Source organism: Zootoca vivipara, chromosome 2 (genome assembly GCF_963506605.1).
Source record: "Zootoca vivipara chromosome 2, rZooViv1.1, whole genome shotgun sequence".
Classification (NCBI taxonomy): domain Eukaryota; kingdom Metazoa; phylum Chordata; class Lepidosauria; order Squamata; family Lacertidae; genus Zootoca; species Zootoca vivipara.
The window spans coordinates 75,661,697-75,681,262 of record NC_083277.1 but is presented as its reverse complement, the minus strand read 5'-3'; the positions used below and the strand labels follow the sequence as shown (position 1 = coordinate 75,681,262).

Below are 19,566 nucleotides of genomic sequence, written 5' to 3'. Positions count from 1 at the left end.
ATCATCTTGGTTGCCCTCATCTGCACATGTTTCAGCTTGTCAACATCCTTTTAAAATTGTGGTGCCCAGAACTGGACACAGTATTCCAGGTGTGACCTGACCAAGGCAGAATAGAGGGGGACTATGACTTCCCTTGATCAAGACACTATACTTCTGCTGATGCAGCCTAGAATAGCATCAACTTTTTTTACTGCTGCATCACACTGTTGACTCATGTCAATAGCTACTCTCCCTTTATGTAGGGCAGGGTTGTATTGTCTTTCTGTAGTCCTGACACCTAGTCTACAATCCATATTTCAAATGCCATTGTTGTAATAGAAGAAGAAGAAGAAGAAGAAGAAGAAGAAGAAGAAGAAGAAGAAGAAGAAGAAGAACACAGAATATAGCACATGTTCATTCACAACATAATTGCCAAGAAAAGTGTTATGTCAGGATTTGTCTGCTGAACTCTGGCGCTTCCCATGGTCTTTCCGCTTTCCTTTTTTGCAGGAGCTGTCAGCCCGGCTGGTTTGTATCCAGGCACAGGACAATCGCTTTCTACTCTCCTTCAGGACCATAGAAGAAATCTGGAAGTTTTCAACATACTTAGCACTTGGTAGATCACATGGAACTGATCACATGGAACTGACTGGCTTTCCATCAGGAGAGCTGGAGGGTGGGATCTGGGGGTCATTATATACGTTGCTGTGGGCAGGACTAGACTCTTAAGTTATGAGAGAAAGAAAGCTTCTGCCTCTGTGTCTCTTTTCAGTATTTATCTTAAAAAAGGTCCAGTTTCACACACTGCTCCCTCTCCCCAACAAGGCAAGGCTGAGGTGGAATGAAATCCACTCTGATGATGCCATGGCTCATGGTGTCAAATGAGACACTACAAGGAAGAGAGATGCCATGGCTCATGGTGTCAAATGAGACACTACAAGGAAGAGAGATGCCATGGCTCATGGTGTCAAATGAGACACTACAAGGAAGAGAGATGCCATGGCTCATGGTGTCAAATGAGACACTACAAGGAAGAGAGATGCCATGGCTCATGGTGTCAAATGAGACACTACAAGGAAGAGAGATGCCATGGCTCATGGTGTCAAATGAGACACTACAAGGCTGAAGTGGTTTCATCTCCATATAAGAGGCAGTTTCAACCCTAGAAAGGTTGTAAAAGATCCATGCATAGCGAAGAGCTGGAAGGGAAGATCAGACAAGGGTTGATGCGTCAAAATTATTATGATGTAAGCATAGGAAACTGAAATTAAATTAGTTAATTGATTGGTTATCAAGCGAGAGAGAAGAGGGTGGTAGTGAGAAAAGGATGCACACACTACATTTGCCCGTGACCCCAGACACTACTGGGTCTGGCCCTCCCCACCCCAGCAGGCAACCTTTGACAAATTATCCCTAATGGAGTGTGGCCCTTGACAGAAAAATATTCCCCTCTTCTACATTATAGGATTTTTTAAAAAAGGTTATTGTGCTTTAAAGTTTTTGTTTTGTGGTTTTATTATTATTATTATTGGCTTATTTGATTTTTAACTACTTCTGAAACTTCCAGCTGAGAGGCGGCTTGTGTAAGTTTGAGAAATAAATAGAACGTTTTCAGTTTAGGCCCTGAGGCTGTGTGGCATAGGCCTGAAGAATGACCGACATTCTGTGTTGAATGTTTTACCTGAGAAAATCACCGCTGTATGTTTGCTCGTGGAAGCCACATGATAGATTTGCATTCTTCCTTTTTTATGGTGAATCAGGCTATGTGGGCTGCTGTTTGGAACATCTTCTCTTCACCCCTGAGTACTGGCTGAACTGTGCCCTGGTGGAGGATACCGAGATAACTGTTGCTTTAGACGAGGATCACATGGCCACCATGTACTTGGGTCTTCTGCTTCAGGAAGGTGAGAAATATGAAGCCAGTCTTGCAGCTCCTCTCCAAATATCCCTTCAGGAGTATGTTTTGGATCCATAATGCTTGTTACTTTTGTTACCCACAAAGGTGGGTAAGGCCCAAGGCAAGTTACAAATCAGTACAATGAAAGCAAAACCAGTAAAATACAAAGGCAGCTATGTAGCCAATGCCCATAAAGCACTACAATTTGAAATAGCTTTAAACCTGGTCTTCCAAAAGAGAAAAGTCCTCGTAATTTTATGCAATGGAATAGAGAGAATGGACCAAACAAGGTCTCGGGGGAGGGAATTCCACAATTGTGACACCATGACAGAAAAAGCCTGGCTTCCTGTAGTTTCCAAGCTGAAGTTTGAAGGTAGTAACACATGGAGCAGGGCTTCCAAGCTGTTTATAGGACAATAATCCTGACCATTATCCATTCTTCTTCCATCTGCAGGAAACTTCTTTGCCAGGGTCGTGGTTGGTGTCCTGACAGATGAAGAAGGGGAGGATTTGAAGCTCTCCAAAAATGAGCTTGTCCATGTGAAAGACATTGCGCATGACACCAAATGGGAAGGGACATCTCTGTTGAACGATCAGAGGGGCCTGGTCCCTGTCACAGCCATGGAACCATTGCCCCATCCTTTTTACCAGTAAGTAGGGCGGCTGTGGCAATCTATACACGGGGCCGACATTGTGAGCCATTTGGGCCGTAACCTGGGTTCACTCAGTAAAACCCTCAGAATGAAAACATTCTTATCTCCGAGGGTAAAGTGGGCTGCTGTTAATATACCTGCCCTCTGTAAATACATCCCGAGATCACTTTTATTGGCAACTATGTTATGAAAGATTAGTGTGTACCATTCCCCACCCCCAAATGTGAAGCAAAGAGTACAGTCGTACCTTGGAAGTCGAACGGAATCCTTTCCAGAAGTCCATTTGACTTCCAAAATGTTCAGAAACCAAAGCGCGGCTTCTGGTTGGCTGCAGGAAGCTCCTGCAACCAACCAGAAGCTGTGGAATCCCTGTCGGACGTTCGGGTTCCAAAGAAGGTTCCCAAACTGGAACACTCACTTCTGGGTTTGTGGTGTTCAGGAGCCAAAACGTCTGAATACTAAGGTGTTCAGGATCCAAGGTACGACTATAAATAGAAATAGAGTGTTCATTCACAGCTCTTCATATCCACAGGTGGTTCCTGAAGAACTATCCAGTGAGCTGTGGCATCTCCAAACAAATCAGCGGACCTGGCTCTTTGCAGATTGGTGAGGACCATCTCATTGGGGGGTAAATTGTATATAACTGACTTAAGACCGATGCATTGTGTACTTCTCTCTTTATTTGAAGTGTGTGTGTGTGGGGGGGGTTGCAGGATTTTTAGAATGTCTTAGATTTGCACAGTATATACCGTGTTTCTCCTAAAATAAGACGTGCCTCTAAAATAAGCCATGGCACGATCTTTTAAAGGCAAAAAAAAATAAGACATCCCCCCAAAATAAGACGTGTTGGGGGGTACCAGTACCTACCCGACCCTGACGTTCACGGGACCCTCCTGGGCAGGAAATAGCCGCCTCAACCCTGCTGTGAGGCCATAGCAGGAGACCCGGGAACTCCACCGCGGAAGAATCGGGCACGCGCGCAAAAAACAAGTAAGCGGCGGCTGATCCTTCTGGCCCCGATGCCGTCCGACGCCACAAAGGAGCCTCAAATGAAAGGGGGAGCGCGAGCGCTCCAACGCAGCCGTTGCTGGAGTTAGCCCCCAGGCGTCTCCAACCGAGAAGAAGCTCCGCAGAAAGCCCCCTAGGAGGTCGGAGGAAAAGGCAGCTTCGTTGCTGAAGCCGCACACACCGCCGCTCTCCAGCTGATCGGCGGGGAAGCACCCGCCCAGGCGAAGTAGGGGCGGACTCCAAGCGAAAAGCAGGCACAGCTTCCTGAGCGCTCATGGCTTCTCGAGCACTGGCGGGGGACTCCCAGCAGCTCGGAGCTGCTGCTGAAGAGAGCGCACACCTTTTAGGTGCCGGGGCAAAGTCCCAGCCGAGCCGCGCCGCACCGTGTGAAGTCCAGGGACCCGGCAGCGGGCGGCGCACAAAGCCGCAGGACCCAGCAGGAGCCAGCAGCAGCAGCCTCAGCCGCGCCGCGCGAAGCCCCAGGACCCGGCAGCGGGATCAGCGGGCGGCGCGCGAAGCCACAGGACCTGGCAAGAGCCGGCAGCAGCCTCAGCCGCGCCGTGCTGCGTGAAGCCCCAGGACCCAGCAGCGGGTGGCGCGCGAAGCTGCAGGAGCCGTCAGCAGCCTCAGCCGTGCCGCGTGAAGCCCTGGGACCCAGCAGCAGGCTCAGCGGGCGGCGCAAGAAAGCCCCTTACCATACTTAATAATGCTGTACTATGCTTACCGGTAATAAAAAAATAAGACATCCCCCGAAAATAAGCCGCAATGTATTTTTTAAGAGGAAAAATAAATATAAGACGTGTCTTATTTTAGGAGAAACACAGTAGTTTGCATTTTTTAATCATTTGTTTAAATTAGAAGCGGAAACATCAGCTAAATTAGTTTCATTTGCCCTCAGTGACATCAAATCTAATTGGCTAGAATAGTGTCGTGACATCATTACATTTACTATGTGATGTACCTAATTGACTGAAACCACACTATGAAAAAGAAAGCGCCTAACAGGCTAGGGTACTGCCAGAGCAACAGATGAGGGGACGGTGATGGCAAATTGGCACAAAAAGTGTGAACATTCACAATAGTAGTGATTATCCCCTACCGTCACCCCCCAGATGCTTTCACTCTGAAAGCTGAAATAGGCAAACATTTTACCCAAGTTTCTTCCTTTCTTCTGTCTTCATTTTAAGGGGAACTGTTTTAAGAAGAATAATCTGTGGTTTCAGGTGAAGCCCAAGTGACAGGACAAAACACAAATGTTATGGGACACAAAGGGGCCTTGTTTTCGCACTCAACCCATAAGCATGCCTTTCTCTGCCACTGGTCACTGTTTCTATGAGAGAATGGTTCAATTGTTCAGCCTGCTGAAGTGAGGGACATTTTCATTTTATTTCTTAGGCCAAGGGAGGTGCACAACTACAGAAGATCACAGAGGGAGAGGATGGGACGAGCTGAGCTTCTGCAAAGGGGACATCATAGAGGTCACTGGCTTTCTCATTCCAGGCCTCCAGTGGTTTATAGGGAAATCCACAACCAGCGGTGCAGTAGGCTTTGTCCAAACCAAATGTGTGCATCCTGAGACTTGTGAGCCAATGTAAGTGTGATATACCCATTGGGGGGGGGAGACACACTTGTGGCCTGGGATAAAGACACAATTGGTGTTTATTGCAAAAATGCAGAAATCAGGTTTGGGATCTTGTTCCGTGTAGAGTGAGGTGTGAGGGGACTGTGGATAGGAGACAGGAAAAATGTTGTTGCTCAAGATTCCCCGCCCCTTTTTTTTTGCTTAAGAAAACGTCTCAAGGAATGTGATCAAAATCATAACATAGAAATGATTTGTGAGTTGAGTATGAGTTTGTTAAATGGAGATGTTTAAATATATGCCTTGCCTCAGGCACAAAGCAACTCAAACAGTACAATTCTATGGGTGATAACTACCTAGTGGGAAGTTAATCTCTGAACAAATCAAGGGGCCTTGTCAACACACAGAGGAAGTACACAGATAAGAGTATCTGTTTACTTTTGCTTGACAGTTCACATTTTCAAATATTTTGGAGTTCTTGCATCCTGTTTCTCCACAAAGTGACTTGAATCAACCCTTGAAGAATCTGGTGCTCATTTTCTTTACTTTCGGAATTTATTTGTAATTATTTCTCCCCCCCACCAAATGATAAATGGTCCCCTAAAGTAATTCATTTAAGCTTCAAGTGTTTGTTTGCATCTGTGAAGACCAGATCTTTTAAAAAATGATTCTGGAGATTTGAAATATAGAATTTCAGGTATTGAGAAAATAGGCTTTTGAGACAAAACCACCACAGCTTATGCCTCTTTAAGGTTTCTGGGAGGCATGTTTTAAAGAAATGTTGGTACAACTTGTATCTTCTCTCTTGCTCTGAATTTCAATTAAATGATAACATTCTTCAGTATGTAGAAATTGGCTTGATGCGGCAACAGTGAGGGAAGAGCTGGGGGCAGTTGCTCCAGTCCAGTAGCTCTGGTGTTCACATGCGAGTTCTGAAGCTTACAGAATATTCCAAATGATGCCCATTTCACTTTAACTTTGGGGAAAGCTTTCTGTGTGTATTGCGCATGGTGCTTGTCCTGAAACAGAAAAGAATGGGGGAGTTTCTGTTCCTGTGGAGGTGCGTCATAGAACTCTAGCTCATAGCTGATGGGTTTATTGTAGGAACAACCTTGTTTCAAAGCAAGGAGATAATTATATTTAGATCAGTGGATGAATATTCGGAAAATACTTTGGTCAAATGTAAGAACAGCTGGAAAAGGAATGTGTACATAGCAATCCTTTGTCTACCCAGAAGTAAGCCCTGTAGAGTTCAGTGTGGCTTACTCTGAGGTAAGTGAGTATAGGATTGCAGCTGTAGTTTAAGGAAGTCCTGGGTTTTTTAAGAGGGTTTGATAAGGCTGTCAAAAGTGGTTTATGGTTTGGTGAATACTAGATCAGAAGGTCGGCAGTTCGAATCCCTGTGACGGGGTGAGCTCCCATTGCTCGGTCCCAGCTCCTGCCAACCTAGCAGTTCGAAAGCACGTCAAAGTGCCAGTAGATAAATAGGTACCGCTCCAGCGGGAAGGTAAACAGCATTTCCGTGTGCTGCTCTGGTTCGCCAGAAGCGGCTTAGTCATGCTGGCCACATGACCTGGAAGCTGTACGCCAGCTCCCTCGGCCAATAACGTGAGATGAGTGCTGCAATCCCAGAGTCGGTCACAACTGGACCTAATGGTCAGGGGTCCCTTTACCTTTTTTATAGTAGTTGGTCTTGGTCCCAAAGATATTCTTAAGCGATCATATGCTGTCAGGTGCATTTTGGGTAATCAAAGAGACACACAAAGTAGAGAAAGATGGTAGCCTTTAATTGCAGCAACTACTGTGTGTGCAACTTGCAAGCTTATGGGGATGAAGAGTCACTATTTGAAGAGACAGAGCAAATGAGGTAAAACAGACAGTTTACATGACAGGGTGGGGAAGCTTAGTTGGTCATTAGCACTTCCTACAGTAAAGTCAATTCAATCAATTTCAGGTAGTTTATCTTCTGGTCAGAGGACTATAAAGTGTTAATACTTCTGGGACATCTAGTTTCAGTGAAGGCTTAACTAGCACGAGTGGCAGCACGAGGCTAGATTTCTAGTGGCAGGATTTGTCCAGGTGCTCTGATTAAGGTATTGTATCACTGCAAGTAATGAGTTTGAAAACTATATGGTCCAAGCAAAAGTTAGAATTAAAACAAACTGGAGGCCTCTGAGCATGTTCTGAGCCTAGGAATTTGTTTTTCAGGATAAGAACTGAACTAAACATTCTTTTGCCCAGAAGTCCATGTCTGCTTAGCTTTCTTCCTTTCAGGAGCCTAATATAGGTGGAAAACAGCAATCTGTTGTTGTTGCTGCTGCTGCAGCTGAACATTTGGGAACTGGAAACCTTAGTGCAAATTGCCTGAGAGAACTACCAGTAGATCCCAACCTACCTTCTATTCACCCTCAGCCTAAAAGCTTGCAAAGTAGATGTCAGGTGTGCTTCCTTAGGGAAGTCATTCCAAAGCTGTGGTGCCCCTGCTGAGAAAAGCTGTCTCCTGACAGTTATTGCATGTATCACATACAAATGTTCCTCATGCAGGAGATGAGTTAGAAGACAAATGAAGCATATATCCTAACCAATTCAGGTACATTTGAGCTTTGTATGTATGCATGTAGAGTTGTGCGTGAAATTGTGGTGGCCACAAGATGTCACTGTTAATCTTCCTCAAGACTTTCAGATTGCGATGCTCTGGAAAGATTTTTCCTTGGAGTGATACTTTCCTTCTCCTGTAAGTGGATAATGAATGCCATAACTACATATCATGCTTCATAACAATACAAAGGGGGTTACTCTCAGGTATATAGGATTGCAGCCTATAGCATTGAAACCTGAGTCTGCAATCCCATACTCCCCTCTGAATAATCCCCATTGGACTCATAAACCAATGCTGTACTCAGACTGATCTCTGAGTAAGCTGCATTTTAAACTGTATTCTAACTTATATTTTAATCAACTGTTTTTTGTTTGTTTTTAATGTTTTTACTGTATTTATATTCAGTGTTAGCCGCCCTGAGCCCAGTCTTGGCTGGGGAGGGCGGGGTATAAATAAAATATTATTATTATTATTATTATTATTATTATTATTATTATTATTATTATTTTATAACCATGTCTAGGATAATACTTTACATTTCCTTTCTTCATCAAAATAAGTCTGTTGATGGAATATTGTTTCATTAGTTATCTTAATCAATACAATAATTAACCAATTTAAAATAAAATAAATACTATTTGTCATAGTTTAGGTGCTGTTCTGCTGGCAGTAACAGCATTTAACATTTATGGTTTTTTATATAAAAAAATCTGTTTTGGAAAATCATTGTAAGCATACCATGGTGGGTTCCTGTCAGGGATGAACTTGCAGAGCTGAATGAGAATTTGAACCTGAGTTTCCCCAAGTCCTAATTTTGCCATGTTGTATGGAACATTTTCATTCACTGTTTGCCTCACAACTTGTTTCCAGCAAGTTGGTGGAGAAACCCCCGTTATCTTGCTAGAGATATTTTCCCCTGATATGCAGATCTGCTTTCTTAACTTTGGGCAAAGCAGATTTTCCTTGGAACGCAATGCCTTCACCACATCTAAAACTTTAGTTCTCAGCTTCAGCTTTACTGCAAGGAATGGTTAGGAGTGGAAATATTACACATTCCTTAGCAGAGGCAAAGAGAGAAATTAGGATGGGATGTAGCGCTGACTTGCTGTTACCCATGTTTTATCACCAACACAGGCAAAAGAATCCAGTATTTTTTAGTGAAGAAGAAGTCGCTTCCATTCTGCAGGTTCCATCCAATGGCAATGAGACACATTACAGTAATCTTCTGGGTGAATGGGCACAAACAGACATCACTTCTGTGTACAGGCTTGGTGAGTATCCACTCCTCCCTAATACAGACCTTTGTCTAATAGCAAAATGCTGTACTATCTGTCATTCCCAACTCTGCCATTTCCTTCCAACTGTTTACTCCATTCATGTTTTGAATTACCATCATCAATTATTGTTGAATATTAGTGAGCCATCATATTCTTAAATAGCAGGTCAAACAATATAAATGAAAGAGATGGTACTACTTTTATCAAAATTTAAAACCAGATTTTTGTGGCATTTTCCTTTTGGGAAATTAACTTTTCTAATTCAGAATGGGCAACAAGCTCTCCTTTCACCTAAGGGGTCATAGTGCTTCTGAGTGCCTCCTACGTCTGTCTTCTCCCCTTCGAGCACATCTCCCAAGTTCAAGCTAAATGTGTTGTGAGACGAAGACAGTGAAAGCCTTTGGTTTTAGTGCTGTATTTGAGGTGCAGCCTTCTTGCTTCCCATGATCTCATTCTGCATATTTTCCACCCTTTCTCTGGGTCCCACAGATGGCTTTGAACCTGTGGCAATGTACCCAAGAATGTCATCAGGTGAGTATGGATGAAGGGGAAAGTGGGTGCAGTTTTTCCTGAAATGTATCTTCGTAAGGGGAAGCATTGCCTTGTGGTTTATCTCTCTCTTTCAGATGCAGTTGTTCAGGGACTTAAGGATGGCTGGATGTTTGAGAGCTGGGGGAAGCAGGCTAGCAATAGCTTGCCCACTCCTAGTGGTTCTGAAAAGTCCAGTCCTGTTGGTGACTCCTCACCTTCTACCCTGGAGCACTTACTTCTGCCAGAACCAGATGACCTTGATGACCCCAAGTTCTTTATTGACCTGAACGCTGGGCATATGGAGGACTCCGATGTTTTTGACCCTCTATTGACTTTTCTCAACCAAGATGGCTATGTGCCCCATTTCCAAAGTCTCTATGACCTCTCTTTTTCCTTCCTCAGTTCCACCTTCTATGGCTTCTCCAGTGAGGAAGAGCTAGTCCTATACCTAGAGACATCCAGGAACTGGGCCAAGAGAGGTCATCTTGCTTGGGCTCACATCCGGATATGCTTTCTCTTGGGCCGCCTCTGCACCAAGAAGGCCAAGTTCTCTCAGGCTCGAGTCTATTTTGAGGAAGCCATGAGCGCTGTAGAGAGAGGTTTTGACGACCTGCCCCTGCTTGCCTCGCTGCACACGAACCTTGCTGCCATTTACCTGAAGCAGAAGATGAAGCAGAAGTTCTTGTCTGTGCTTGGGAAAGGTGTGGCCCTTCTGGCTTGCCTGCCTGGTCACTGCTTCTGTTCTGAGAATGAGCTTGAGGTCATGATGTACATTCTGAGAGAAGCCATCGCCATGGGAAACTTTGCTTTGGAAGCTCGGGCCTGCCTTCTTGTGGTCAGGCTCTTCTTGCAGCTGGGCAAGTATGACGAGGTCCTGCCTTTCTCTGAACGCTTGCAGTTCCTGTGCTCCAGTGTCTCTAGCCAGGACTCCAGTGCACCCTCTTTGGACCTGATGCCTCTCCTGACCTACCTCTATGACAAGAAGTGCTTGCCGCATGTTGCCTTGGCATCTGCCAGGCTTTCCCCTCCCAGCCCTGTGAAAGGGGCACCAACACCCATTTGGAGAGCTGGATTCATCCTTTCAAATGCTTCCAAGCTCCAGGTGATCCAAGACAGGAGAAGCAGAAGCAGCATCCCCGCTTTGGCTTGCCTCTACCTGAGCTGTGCCCTGACCTTCTGCCATGAAAACGGAGCTGTGCCCACGGAGAGAGCCCTTTGTGCAGTGTTATCCAAAATGTACCTCAAGCATGGCATGTTACAAGGAGCTGTTCATTATTTGAACAGGGCCATTGCCCTTGGCAAAGTGATGGGCGAGGAGGAAGCTTTTGAGTCCTCCCTTTCTTTGGGGTGGGTGTACGCTTTGAGCAGCCAGCCAGAAAAAGCATCGGAGATCATGTTGCGTCTCCTGCGTTCTTTGCGACAGACAGACAGCATCACGCAGGACGGGGTTGTCCACAACCTTCTGGCTATCGCCCTTAAAGGAGAAGGGCAGGTGCAGAAGTCAGCAGAGAACTACTTGAGGGCCTTGAACAAAGCCCAGGAGACTGGCAACAAGCGGAACCAAGCCATTGCCTTATCCAACTTTGGATGCCTGGCTGTCTCTTGCCAGGCAAGCCACCTAGCGGAATGCTATTTTCTCCAGGCTGTTAGGTTGTATTTTGAACTGCAGGGTGGAGATGATGCACAGGTGGAGCTGGTACAGATTCTGCTGTGGCTGGCCCAGTGCCAGGTGGAGATGCATAAGACAGATGAGAGCAAACTGGTTTATGAACTCGCCTTGGCCGTTGCCTTGAATACATGCAACATTATGAGTGAGTAGCTAGCCTATTGGGAATGGGGTTGAGGGGGGAAATGGAGGGTGTTATTTGCTGTTTCCTTGACCTTATTTTTGTGGAGATGTTTAGGGAGGCAGGAGAGGATATATTATTTAACTAGCTGTTCCCGGCCACGTGTTGCTGTGGCTCAGAAAGGGGAAGCAATCATTCCCCCCCAAAAAATGTGTGTTCTGTTAAATCCCCCCACCCTACCCCGATCCATTAATCCTCCCCAAAGGCTCCTCCACTCAGCGCCCCTGTTCCTCACCCCAGCCCCATTCCTCACCCCAGACGACATGACACCTCTCTCTCTGGTCCCCCCACTGCATCACCTCTCTCTCTGCTTCCTCCTGCGTGATGGCACCCATCACCCTGACCCCTCTCTTCCACCTGCAAACCCCATGTGCATCTTGGGATGGGCCTGGCCTGTTCCCCCAGCTGGGCAATGCTGGGCAATGCCATGGTATTATGATGTCACAATAGCCAATGCAGCCAAAGGCAGCAGCTGAGGCTGCCTCAGCTGTACTGCTTTGACATCCAGCAGAAGGCAATGTTTTTCTACAAAAGCGTGTTCTAAAAAAGCACTGGTGAGACATCAATATAATCTAGGTATATAAAAACACTCGTGTACAGTGTGGCAACGTTGTGTCAAATTTTCAGAGCAATTGGGCAAGCACATTCGGAGATTATCGATTATACACAAGGTACATCTTTACATTTTTATTTATATGATGATATCCTTCCTAACTTGCGCTAGCAAGTTCCATATCCTAGCAGAGTTCCAAACATCCCCCTTTTTAAATTACACAGTGGTTAGCTTGTTGCTGGCTCATCTGAGCCTCACTACTTAAGATTCCTGCTTTCCCTTTTTATGTCCCTCCTAAAAGAATAGACACGACTATCTGATTAAAGTTAACATAAAACTAGTTTACTTACAACCATCCAGTTCACAATAAGATTCCTGAAGGCAGACTTAATTTACAGAACAACATATAACTATGTGAACTATCCCATAAGGGAAATAGTCACTTCTCCTAACTCTTAGGAACACAAAAATGGAGAACAAGAAGAGCAGAACATGGAGGCCATGTGCTCCTCTGTCCAAGAACAGGCCACACCCACATTAAGTCAAATGCAAAGGAAGTCTGCCCCAGCTCAGGAAGAACTAGCAAGTTTTCTCCTGAGTGATACAAAGCACTCCCCAGCATGTGCATTGTAGGAATGTTGCATTTGACTGCAATACGTTTTTGCATCCCACAATTTCAAATGTTGAAATCTTGCAACCACCCAGGTCAACTTCAGGTCACTGAGTCCATCTGCCATTTCTATCGCAAAGTGCAGCCAAACACTGGGGCCTGCATTATCTACCATGAGCACCAACTCTTCCTAGCTCAGCATCTCCAGGACAAAGAAATGGAAGGGCAGCTTCTGCAGGTCCTCAGCCAGCTCTACCAGAGTCTGCAGACAAGCAGGTGAGTAAGCACCATGTACAACATTTAAAATGGGAAAAAATGAGGCATTTCTAACCATGCTTTTTTATTTCAGTGATTTTGTTGTCAGACAACTTCAATTATTTTCACTTTTATCATTTTTAGTGCAAACTATGAAATTTTATATGCCCCTGTTGAGTTCAGACCACATGGCATGAACTACACCAGCCACAAAACAAGGCACAGTGGGTCTTAAGGCAAACCATACCTTTGGTTCAAAAAGTATCCAGATCCATTGAGAAACATGGTTTTTAATGTGTTTGTATTGCCCGGGGGCGTGTACACTGCTTTGAACATTTTGAAAAATAGTATGAAATACCCCAGGAAAATATTTTTGGCATTTGGTGCAGGGGTGGTAAATTAGGTGTTAAATTAGCCCCGGGATCTACTGAGAATAAATATTGTTCACTTAATTTTAAATACAGCTATCTATTGTGTACTTGCAAGTTACCACTGCTCTGTTTGCAGTATTGTCGTGATTGCTTAGGAATCTGGATGCTAACCTTCCTATGAAAGGTTGGATGAGCTCAGAGGGATGGAATGTATGGAGAGGACATTTGTACTGTAAGCCTCCTTGCTCAAGATTACAGGTTACCCTGGAGGAAAAGGGATGCACAATGGAAAGGACTGTGTAGGAATGCCTGCCCATCAACTCCTTATCTGCTAATTCTCTGACTACATGGCGCCCTCCATTTCAGACAGTGAGTGAGAGACTGGTGTCTATAGTACAGACAGAAAACTGCTGCCCACATTGATTAAAAAAGAAAGAAAAGAAATTATACCCACATACTGTTACAGAGGAGCCCCCTCCATGAGGAGGAGACTGTATCCACATCTTCCAGCTTCCGGCTTTTCCAGTAAAAAAGATGAATAGTTGTTTATAGAAGACATGCTGCCGCTCTCTGGTGCAGTGAGGGAGGGAGAACAATGTGGCCCTGTGTTGACACTGTCTTTCTGAAGGGGGAAAACTGGCATTGTGACCTCATGCTGATGCTGCTTACCTGAAGACTGACAGGCCATTGTGACATCATTCCAATACTGCCTCTCTGAAAAAGAGAGAAACACTTCACATATGACCAACAGATTTTATGAAAAGAAGTTGTCTTTTGCATCCTAGAGCAGACAGGGTGTTCTTAAATCTCACCCACCCCCTGCTGCCATCTTATTCATACATCACCTCAAATGCAAATTTCACTTTTTGTGAGGACACTGGTGGTGCTTTCCACAAGTCACAACTCTTGACTCCTCTCTGGTGTATTTACAGAGTTTTATTATACACATATGTACAAGACGGAGCTAAAGTTTCCATGACCGTTCAGTCACTATCAGATTCCAGAAGTGCTGATCAGCGGGACCGTCTCCAGCACAGTATCTTGGGTGTCCTCAGTCTCCTCCTCTCCTCTCTGCGCTTTTGACCTCGGCGCTGTTGAAGAGATGGGGCAATGCATTCCCCTCCCCTCCTGAGCCGCTCAAATGCTGATCAGGGTCTCTGGCGTCTGAGACCTCTCCCTCCACAGAGCTCTGGCATGACGTTCTCACCCCACCCCCACCCCGATGGTGCTCTGAGCTCCCTGCCTCCCTGCCAACTTGCAATGCCTCTCTGCTGACCCCTGGTGGTCCCCTGACACTTTTCCTCAGCCATGTGGCACTGTCCCACCAGTGGATTAAAAAAAGAAAGAAAAGGATTTGGGGTGACTGCTTCTGGCTGCCTGTGATAGTGTCTCTCTGTGCCAGAGGTGGGGAGTCTGTGGCCTTCCAGATGCTGTTGAACTCCAGTTCTCACCATCACCAGCTAGCATGACCAGCAGTCAGGCATGATGGGAGTTGTTGTCCAGCAAGATCTGGAGGATTACAGGTTGCCAGAAGAATGGTAAAGGTAAAGGGACCCCTGACCATTAGGTCCAGTCGTGACTGACTCTGGGGTTGCGGCGCTCATCTCGTGTTATTGGCCGTAGGAGCTGGCGTACAGCTTCCAGGTAGCAAATCATTTATCTGATGAACAGGAGCCACTGAAAAGTCAGTAGCCACATATGCGACAACAGTTACATGGATGTTACTAGTCCAAGGATGGAAGGAATAAAAAATCCTGGCTAGGGGAGAATGGGCAAGCCAAACTGCTGGACTATGCTGAAATGGCAAAACTAACAGGGAGACTCAGAAATCGAAAGGATAAGAACTTTGAAAAAGAATGGGAACAATTTATAATTTATTTAGGAGACCATTGTAATCAAATTAAAACTTTAGCTGGACTCCAAGACTCACTTGTAATGTAATGATGGATGATTAGAAAAAAATGAAATTTGGAGAACGGACTGATAAGCAGTTTTGAACATTGTAATAAGGAACCATGTAGGGGATGGGGGGAAGTCAAGAGATGCAGAGAATCTCAAGAGATGATTATATAAATTGCTGGATTGTAAACTTGTATTGGTAAAAGCAAATAAAAAATATTTTCAAAAGAAAGAAAAGAGAAGTCAGTAGCCACTGAGATGAAAAGGCATCAGAGAGAGTTGCAGTTATTTTTCCTTAAAAAGAACACCCTAAAATCAGAACTACAAACAGTTATCTCCTGGATGGCCTACTCTTTGCCATGTTTGCAGTGTGATATTGATCCCATTACTAATGTGCAAACATCTCATTTGTGCAATCCATTTACCACAAAGGGGGGGGGGCAGATTTCATAGGTGATGTAAACATACATTTCATATGTTGCCAATTATGAACCTCAGACTCATTCTTGCAGATAGAGAGGCTACTCTCTGTTGCACAGTGTGAACGGGACTTCATTGTAGAGAATAGGAAAGGCATGGTTCCATGGCAGGACACTCCTTGATAACAGAACTACAGCGGCAGCCGCGGTTTTCCTTACACCAAATGCTGTAGGGTTCTTAGAACAGTAAGTGATTATGACATGCCTGGCCCATTCCACCTGCTTTATAAGAGCTTCTCTGTTAAGTTTAGCACTAAATGAAAGGGGATCATCGTTCAGCTTGTGTAGGACTTAGGAAACAATGATGCAAGGAAAGCTTTGCAGGGCTGGTCAGAAAGGATTGGTTTGTTTTGACTTGATGCACAAGCTCCCACATTTTCTTTGCAATAATGGAGCCTCCATCAACCCCCTCAGATATGTGAAACGGGCCCTGGATTATACCAAACAGTCTCTGAGAATCTTCATTGACCTGGAGGAAATGGTCAAAACAGCCCAGGCCTGGCTGCAGGCTGGAAGGCTTTACTATCAAATGCAAGAGGATGAACTTGTGGAAATGTATTTGCAGGTAAAGTAAAAAATAAGAGGACTGGTTGTGTCTAACTAGCTGCTATGTGATGTAAGGTTGCCATGCTGAGGTTCCAAACACTAATAAATAGCAAACTGCTATCTGCAGGAAAATCATTATCTTATCATTTTGATTTAATGTACAGTGTCTGGCGCATGGTGATTGCTGAGTCAGAGTCGGTGTCTAATAGAAGTAGTGTCAGCCGTGGCAGTAAATTTCCCGCCAGTTGATGGACACTGAATAGAACTTGGCTGAGGGAGAGGCATAAGTCTTGTATACTGTACTCGCATGCAGGTTTATATTCTCAGAGCTTCACTTGGGTATGAAATGTGCAATGACTCGCGGCACACTGATAAAAGGTTTATTTGTGCCTAAACTCTCAAATTCCATTACTGAAGAGCTCATTAAGTGAACCCCCGTGATTATTTAAAATTGAAGAAATATTATTGAAGCGTATGGATTTATTTGCGACATTTGGATGTTTCCCCCCTGGGGAGGCTGGTAGTGAATGCTAGAGGGGAAGAGGGGGTTAAATAGAAGAATGTTGTAGCAATAGATGCCACAGTACAGAATTAAGGTGGAGAAAGAGGGGGAGCTATGGAGTGAGGCAGGCGAACATTAGCCCCCTGATCACCCCCTGATCAATGGAAATAATTTTGGAACTTTTAGCATATGTGATAATCATTTTTTCCTTCGTGATTATGAGTGCAATTCACTACAGTTTTGGAGAAGAGGACTTTATGTTTGCAATAGAAATTCGGACTCTTATGAGTCTGTCCATGCCAATACAATCCCACTGATTTGTAGGCAGTTGTGTATTTACAGTATTGAATTGGTTTGCACCTGAATGTAAGTAGCAAATAGCATTAATATACAGTGGTACCTCGGTTATTGAACATAGTCCGTTCCGGAAGATCGTTTGAGTTCAAAAACAGAAAACTCAATACGGAAAACTCAATACGGGAGCTGTGTGGCATGTTTGACTTCTGAAAACCCATTTACAAGGGTTTATGGTGTTCGAAAACTGAAACGTTTGCCAATGGAGACGTTCAAAAACCAAGGTACCACTGTAGTTACTATACTGTGAGCAAACATGAACATTGCATACATGCTGCAATGACGAAGGGCCGGGCATAACATTCAGTCATATCTTTTAGCCATACTTTGCATTCTTCTTGTGTGATGATACTGCCATTGCTCTTACCCTGACGTGATCCCTTTCCCAGGCAGCCATACAGACGTCACTGAAATCTGAAGAGCTGCATTTGGCCATGGAGCTATATGAAGAGGCTGGTGATGTCTTTTTCAATGGGATCCGGAACAGACAAAAGGCAGTGGACTATTACAGGGTATCAACCACACACACAAAAATGGCACTTATGTCTGTATCTGTGGACATCTCCTTATCACGACTGCACTTGAGTATTATTGACATGGATTGAGATAGCCTATGCTGAAATAGAGGGAGGAAGTTTAAGGAAATGCTTTTTCACACACCTCGTGACTGTTCATAGGTTTATCGAACTATAGTGATACTGTTTGCAGAATCTTTATGAGCAAGAAAATATTCCACATGAGAAAAAATGTAGTTGTGAAGTCATATGATAATGTCTCAGAGTTGTTGGTTTCATTAGGACTTGAAGTGGGGCTCTGTGGGCTTGGTTTGTCTCATGGCCCTACTAAACATTATCATTCTGTCTTCCTATTCTCACTGGATGCTTATTTTAAAGCAGGAGATTGTGTTTCAGCTGGGGAACATAGGCAGAAATATTCTGCTGCACCAATGTACCATGTAGCACGGCTAGGTACAAAGGAGTGAACTCCCTAGATTAAAGGCCATTTTTCATAGCATTTTTGAAAGCCTGGAATGTATAAAAGACTGATTATTCCAACTGTAGCCTTGATTGCATTAGTTTTTTTATCCTGAGAAGTTTTATTTGATTTTAAGAAAAGCTTGCACACTGCATCATTCTTGTAGTAGCAGAAAGTTGAATTGAACAGAGCTCACATGTAGCTTGAAGGCAAGCCCTAACCTGGTGCCCTCCAGATGTTTGGGACTGTAACTCCCATCCGCTCCAGCTGTGGAAGGCTGCCTTACAGTTTCTAGACAAAAGCCAATGGAGCAAAGTTCCAGAGTTACAAAACACACACATTGTGTAACAATCTCTTTTTCTTCTGGGGGGTACAAGGGATAGGGCAGAATATATGGCTGTGTTTATGCTATTTATCATATGAGAAGAAAATGTCAAGGCCTGGGATTTGCTGGGTTTATTTTGACTCGTTAGAAAATGAGAATTTGAAGGAGAAACAGAGAGACATGGCATCCAAATTTCCTCCACAATTTCCTCTACAAGACCTTGTAATAATAATGAATATTGTTAATAATTTTTAAATGTATTCCAAGTTCTCCTCCTTTGAGGATGTGGAAGTGGCTGATATTGGGTGGGTAGAGTTGAATGGGGGGGGGAGAGAGAGCAACTTGGAGGAGTAATGTCTTTGCTATATGATAAATTATCAATACGCTATCAATACACAAGGGGAAATGCTAGATGTACTGAATGGTGGAAAGAGACAGGTATAATGGCATATCCCTTTTGTTTGGACTGTCCTTCTCTCCAAAGGGCTAATATGCAGCTCAAATGGTGGTGTGACATGGTAAGAAGTTATGAAGTGACATGAAAACATTGTGTCATTCTCCCCCCCCCCCCAGGGAGGAGCTGTCCCTTTGGCTAGGAAGCTGAAGGTGCTGCAGACTGAGTTGAGAGTGTTCAACAAGCTGACGGAGCTGCAGCTCGGACTCCAGAATTATGAGAAGGCTTTGGAATTTGCTACCTTGGCAACCAGGCTCAGTGTGGATGTAGGTAGGAAAGGACTAAGGATATGTAGCACAGGAATGTCTAAGCCACCTTGTGGAAAGCACCCAGGGAAAGTTGCAGTGGACCAGGAATTAGAGAGACCACTGTTCCTGGAAAAGCCACTATTATAATACACATTTTAATAGCAACTCACTCTGAAGAGCAGGCTAAAAAATTTTTAAATAGATACATTGCAAAAACCAAGATAGATTTAAAATGCTGAAATGAACCGATAGTAAAAGTAGAAAAAGAGCGCAGAATGTCACCAAATGCCTAAGTAAGAGATGTGTTCTTCTGCTGCTCTTGGAGATAGATACTTGTTTGGAATCAAAGGAGGTGGGTCTGTATTGATTTTAAGAACTGAAGAAAGAAAAGAAGGAGTTTTATCATTCATTGCTGGGGACCCTGTCACTGAGGAAGAGTTCCCAAATATGTTCATTTCCCCCCAAATGAATTCTTCCAATGTCTCAACCAGAAATTATCTAACCAAGACAATGCACATGGTCTCCGTGAGGACAGAGGGTTGGAGTAGATGGGCTTTGGCCTGATCCAGCAGGACTATTATGTTCTTATGTTATGTTAACATTATTGGCTTTATATTAGTGTGGC

The 19,566-nt window shown here is 44.4% G+C and overlaps 1 protein-coding gene across 7 annotated transcripts in view; it reads left to right on the top strand.

Annotated features, from left to right (window-relative positions):
• The window catches only part of SH3TC2 (SH3 domain and tetratricopeptide repeats 2), a 45,338-nt gene that overhangs the window by 18,990 nt on the left and 6,782 nt on the right, over nt 1-19,566 (top strand). For 6 of the 7 annotated variants that reach the window (XM_035105268.2, XM_035105271.2, XM_035105266.2 and 3 more), the window contains 12 exons: nt 490-595; nt 1,740-1,883; nt 2,331-2,526; nt 3,062-3,135; nt 4,933-5,128; nt 8,850-8,986; nt 9,482-9,523; nt 9,619-11,334; nt 12,629-12,809; nt 15,952-16,102; nt 17,329-17,451; nt 18,813-18,963. In XM_035105268.2, coding sequence (XP_034961159.1) covers nt 490-595; nt 1,740-1,883; nt 2,331-2,526; nt 3,062-3,135; nt 4,933-5,128; nt 8,850-8,986; nt 9,482-9,523; nt 9,619-11,334; nt 12,629-12,809; nt 15,952-16,102; nt 17,329-17,451; nt 18,813-18,963 — 3,217 coding nt within the window. The remainder of the gene's footprint in view (nt 1-489; nt 596-1,739; nt 1,884-2,330; nt 2,527-3,061; nt 3,136-4,932; nt 5,129-8,849; nt 8,987-9,481; nt 9,524-9,618; nt 11,335-12,628; nt 12,810-15,951; nt 16,103-17,328; nt 17,452-18,812; nt 18,964-19,566) is intronic. The other variant, XR_004691956.2, reaches the window with a different exon arrangement.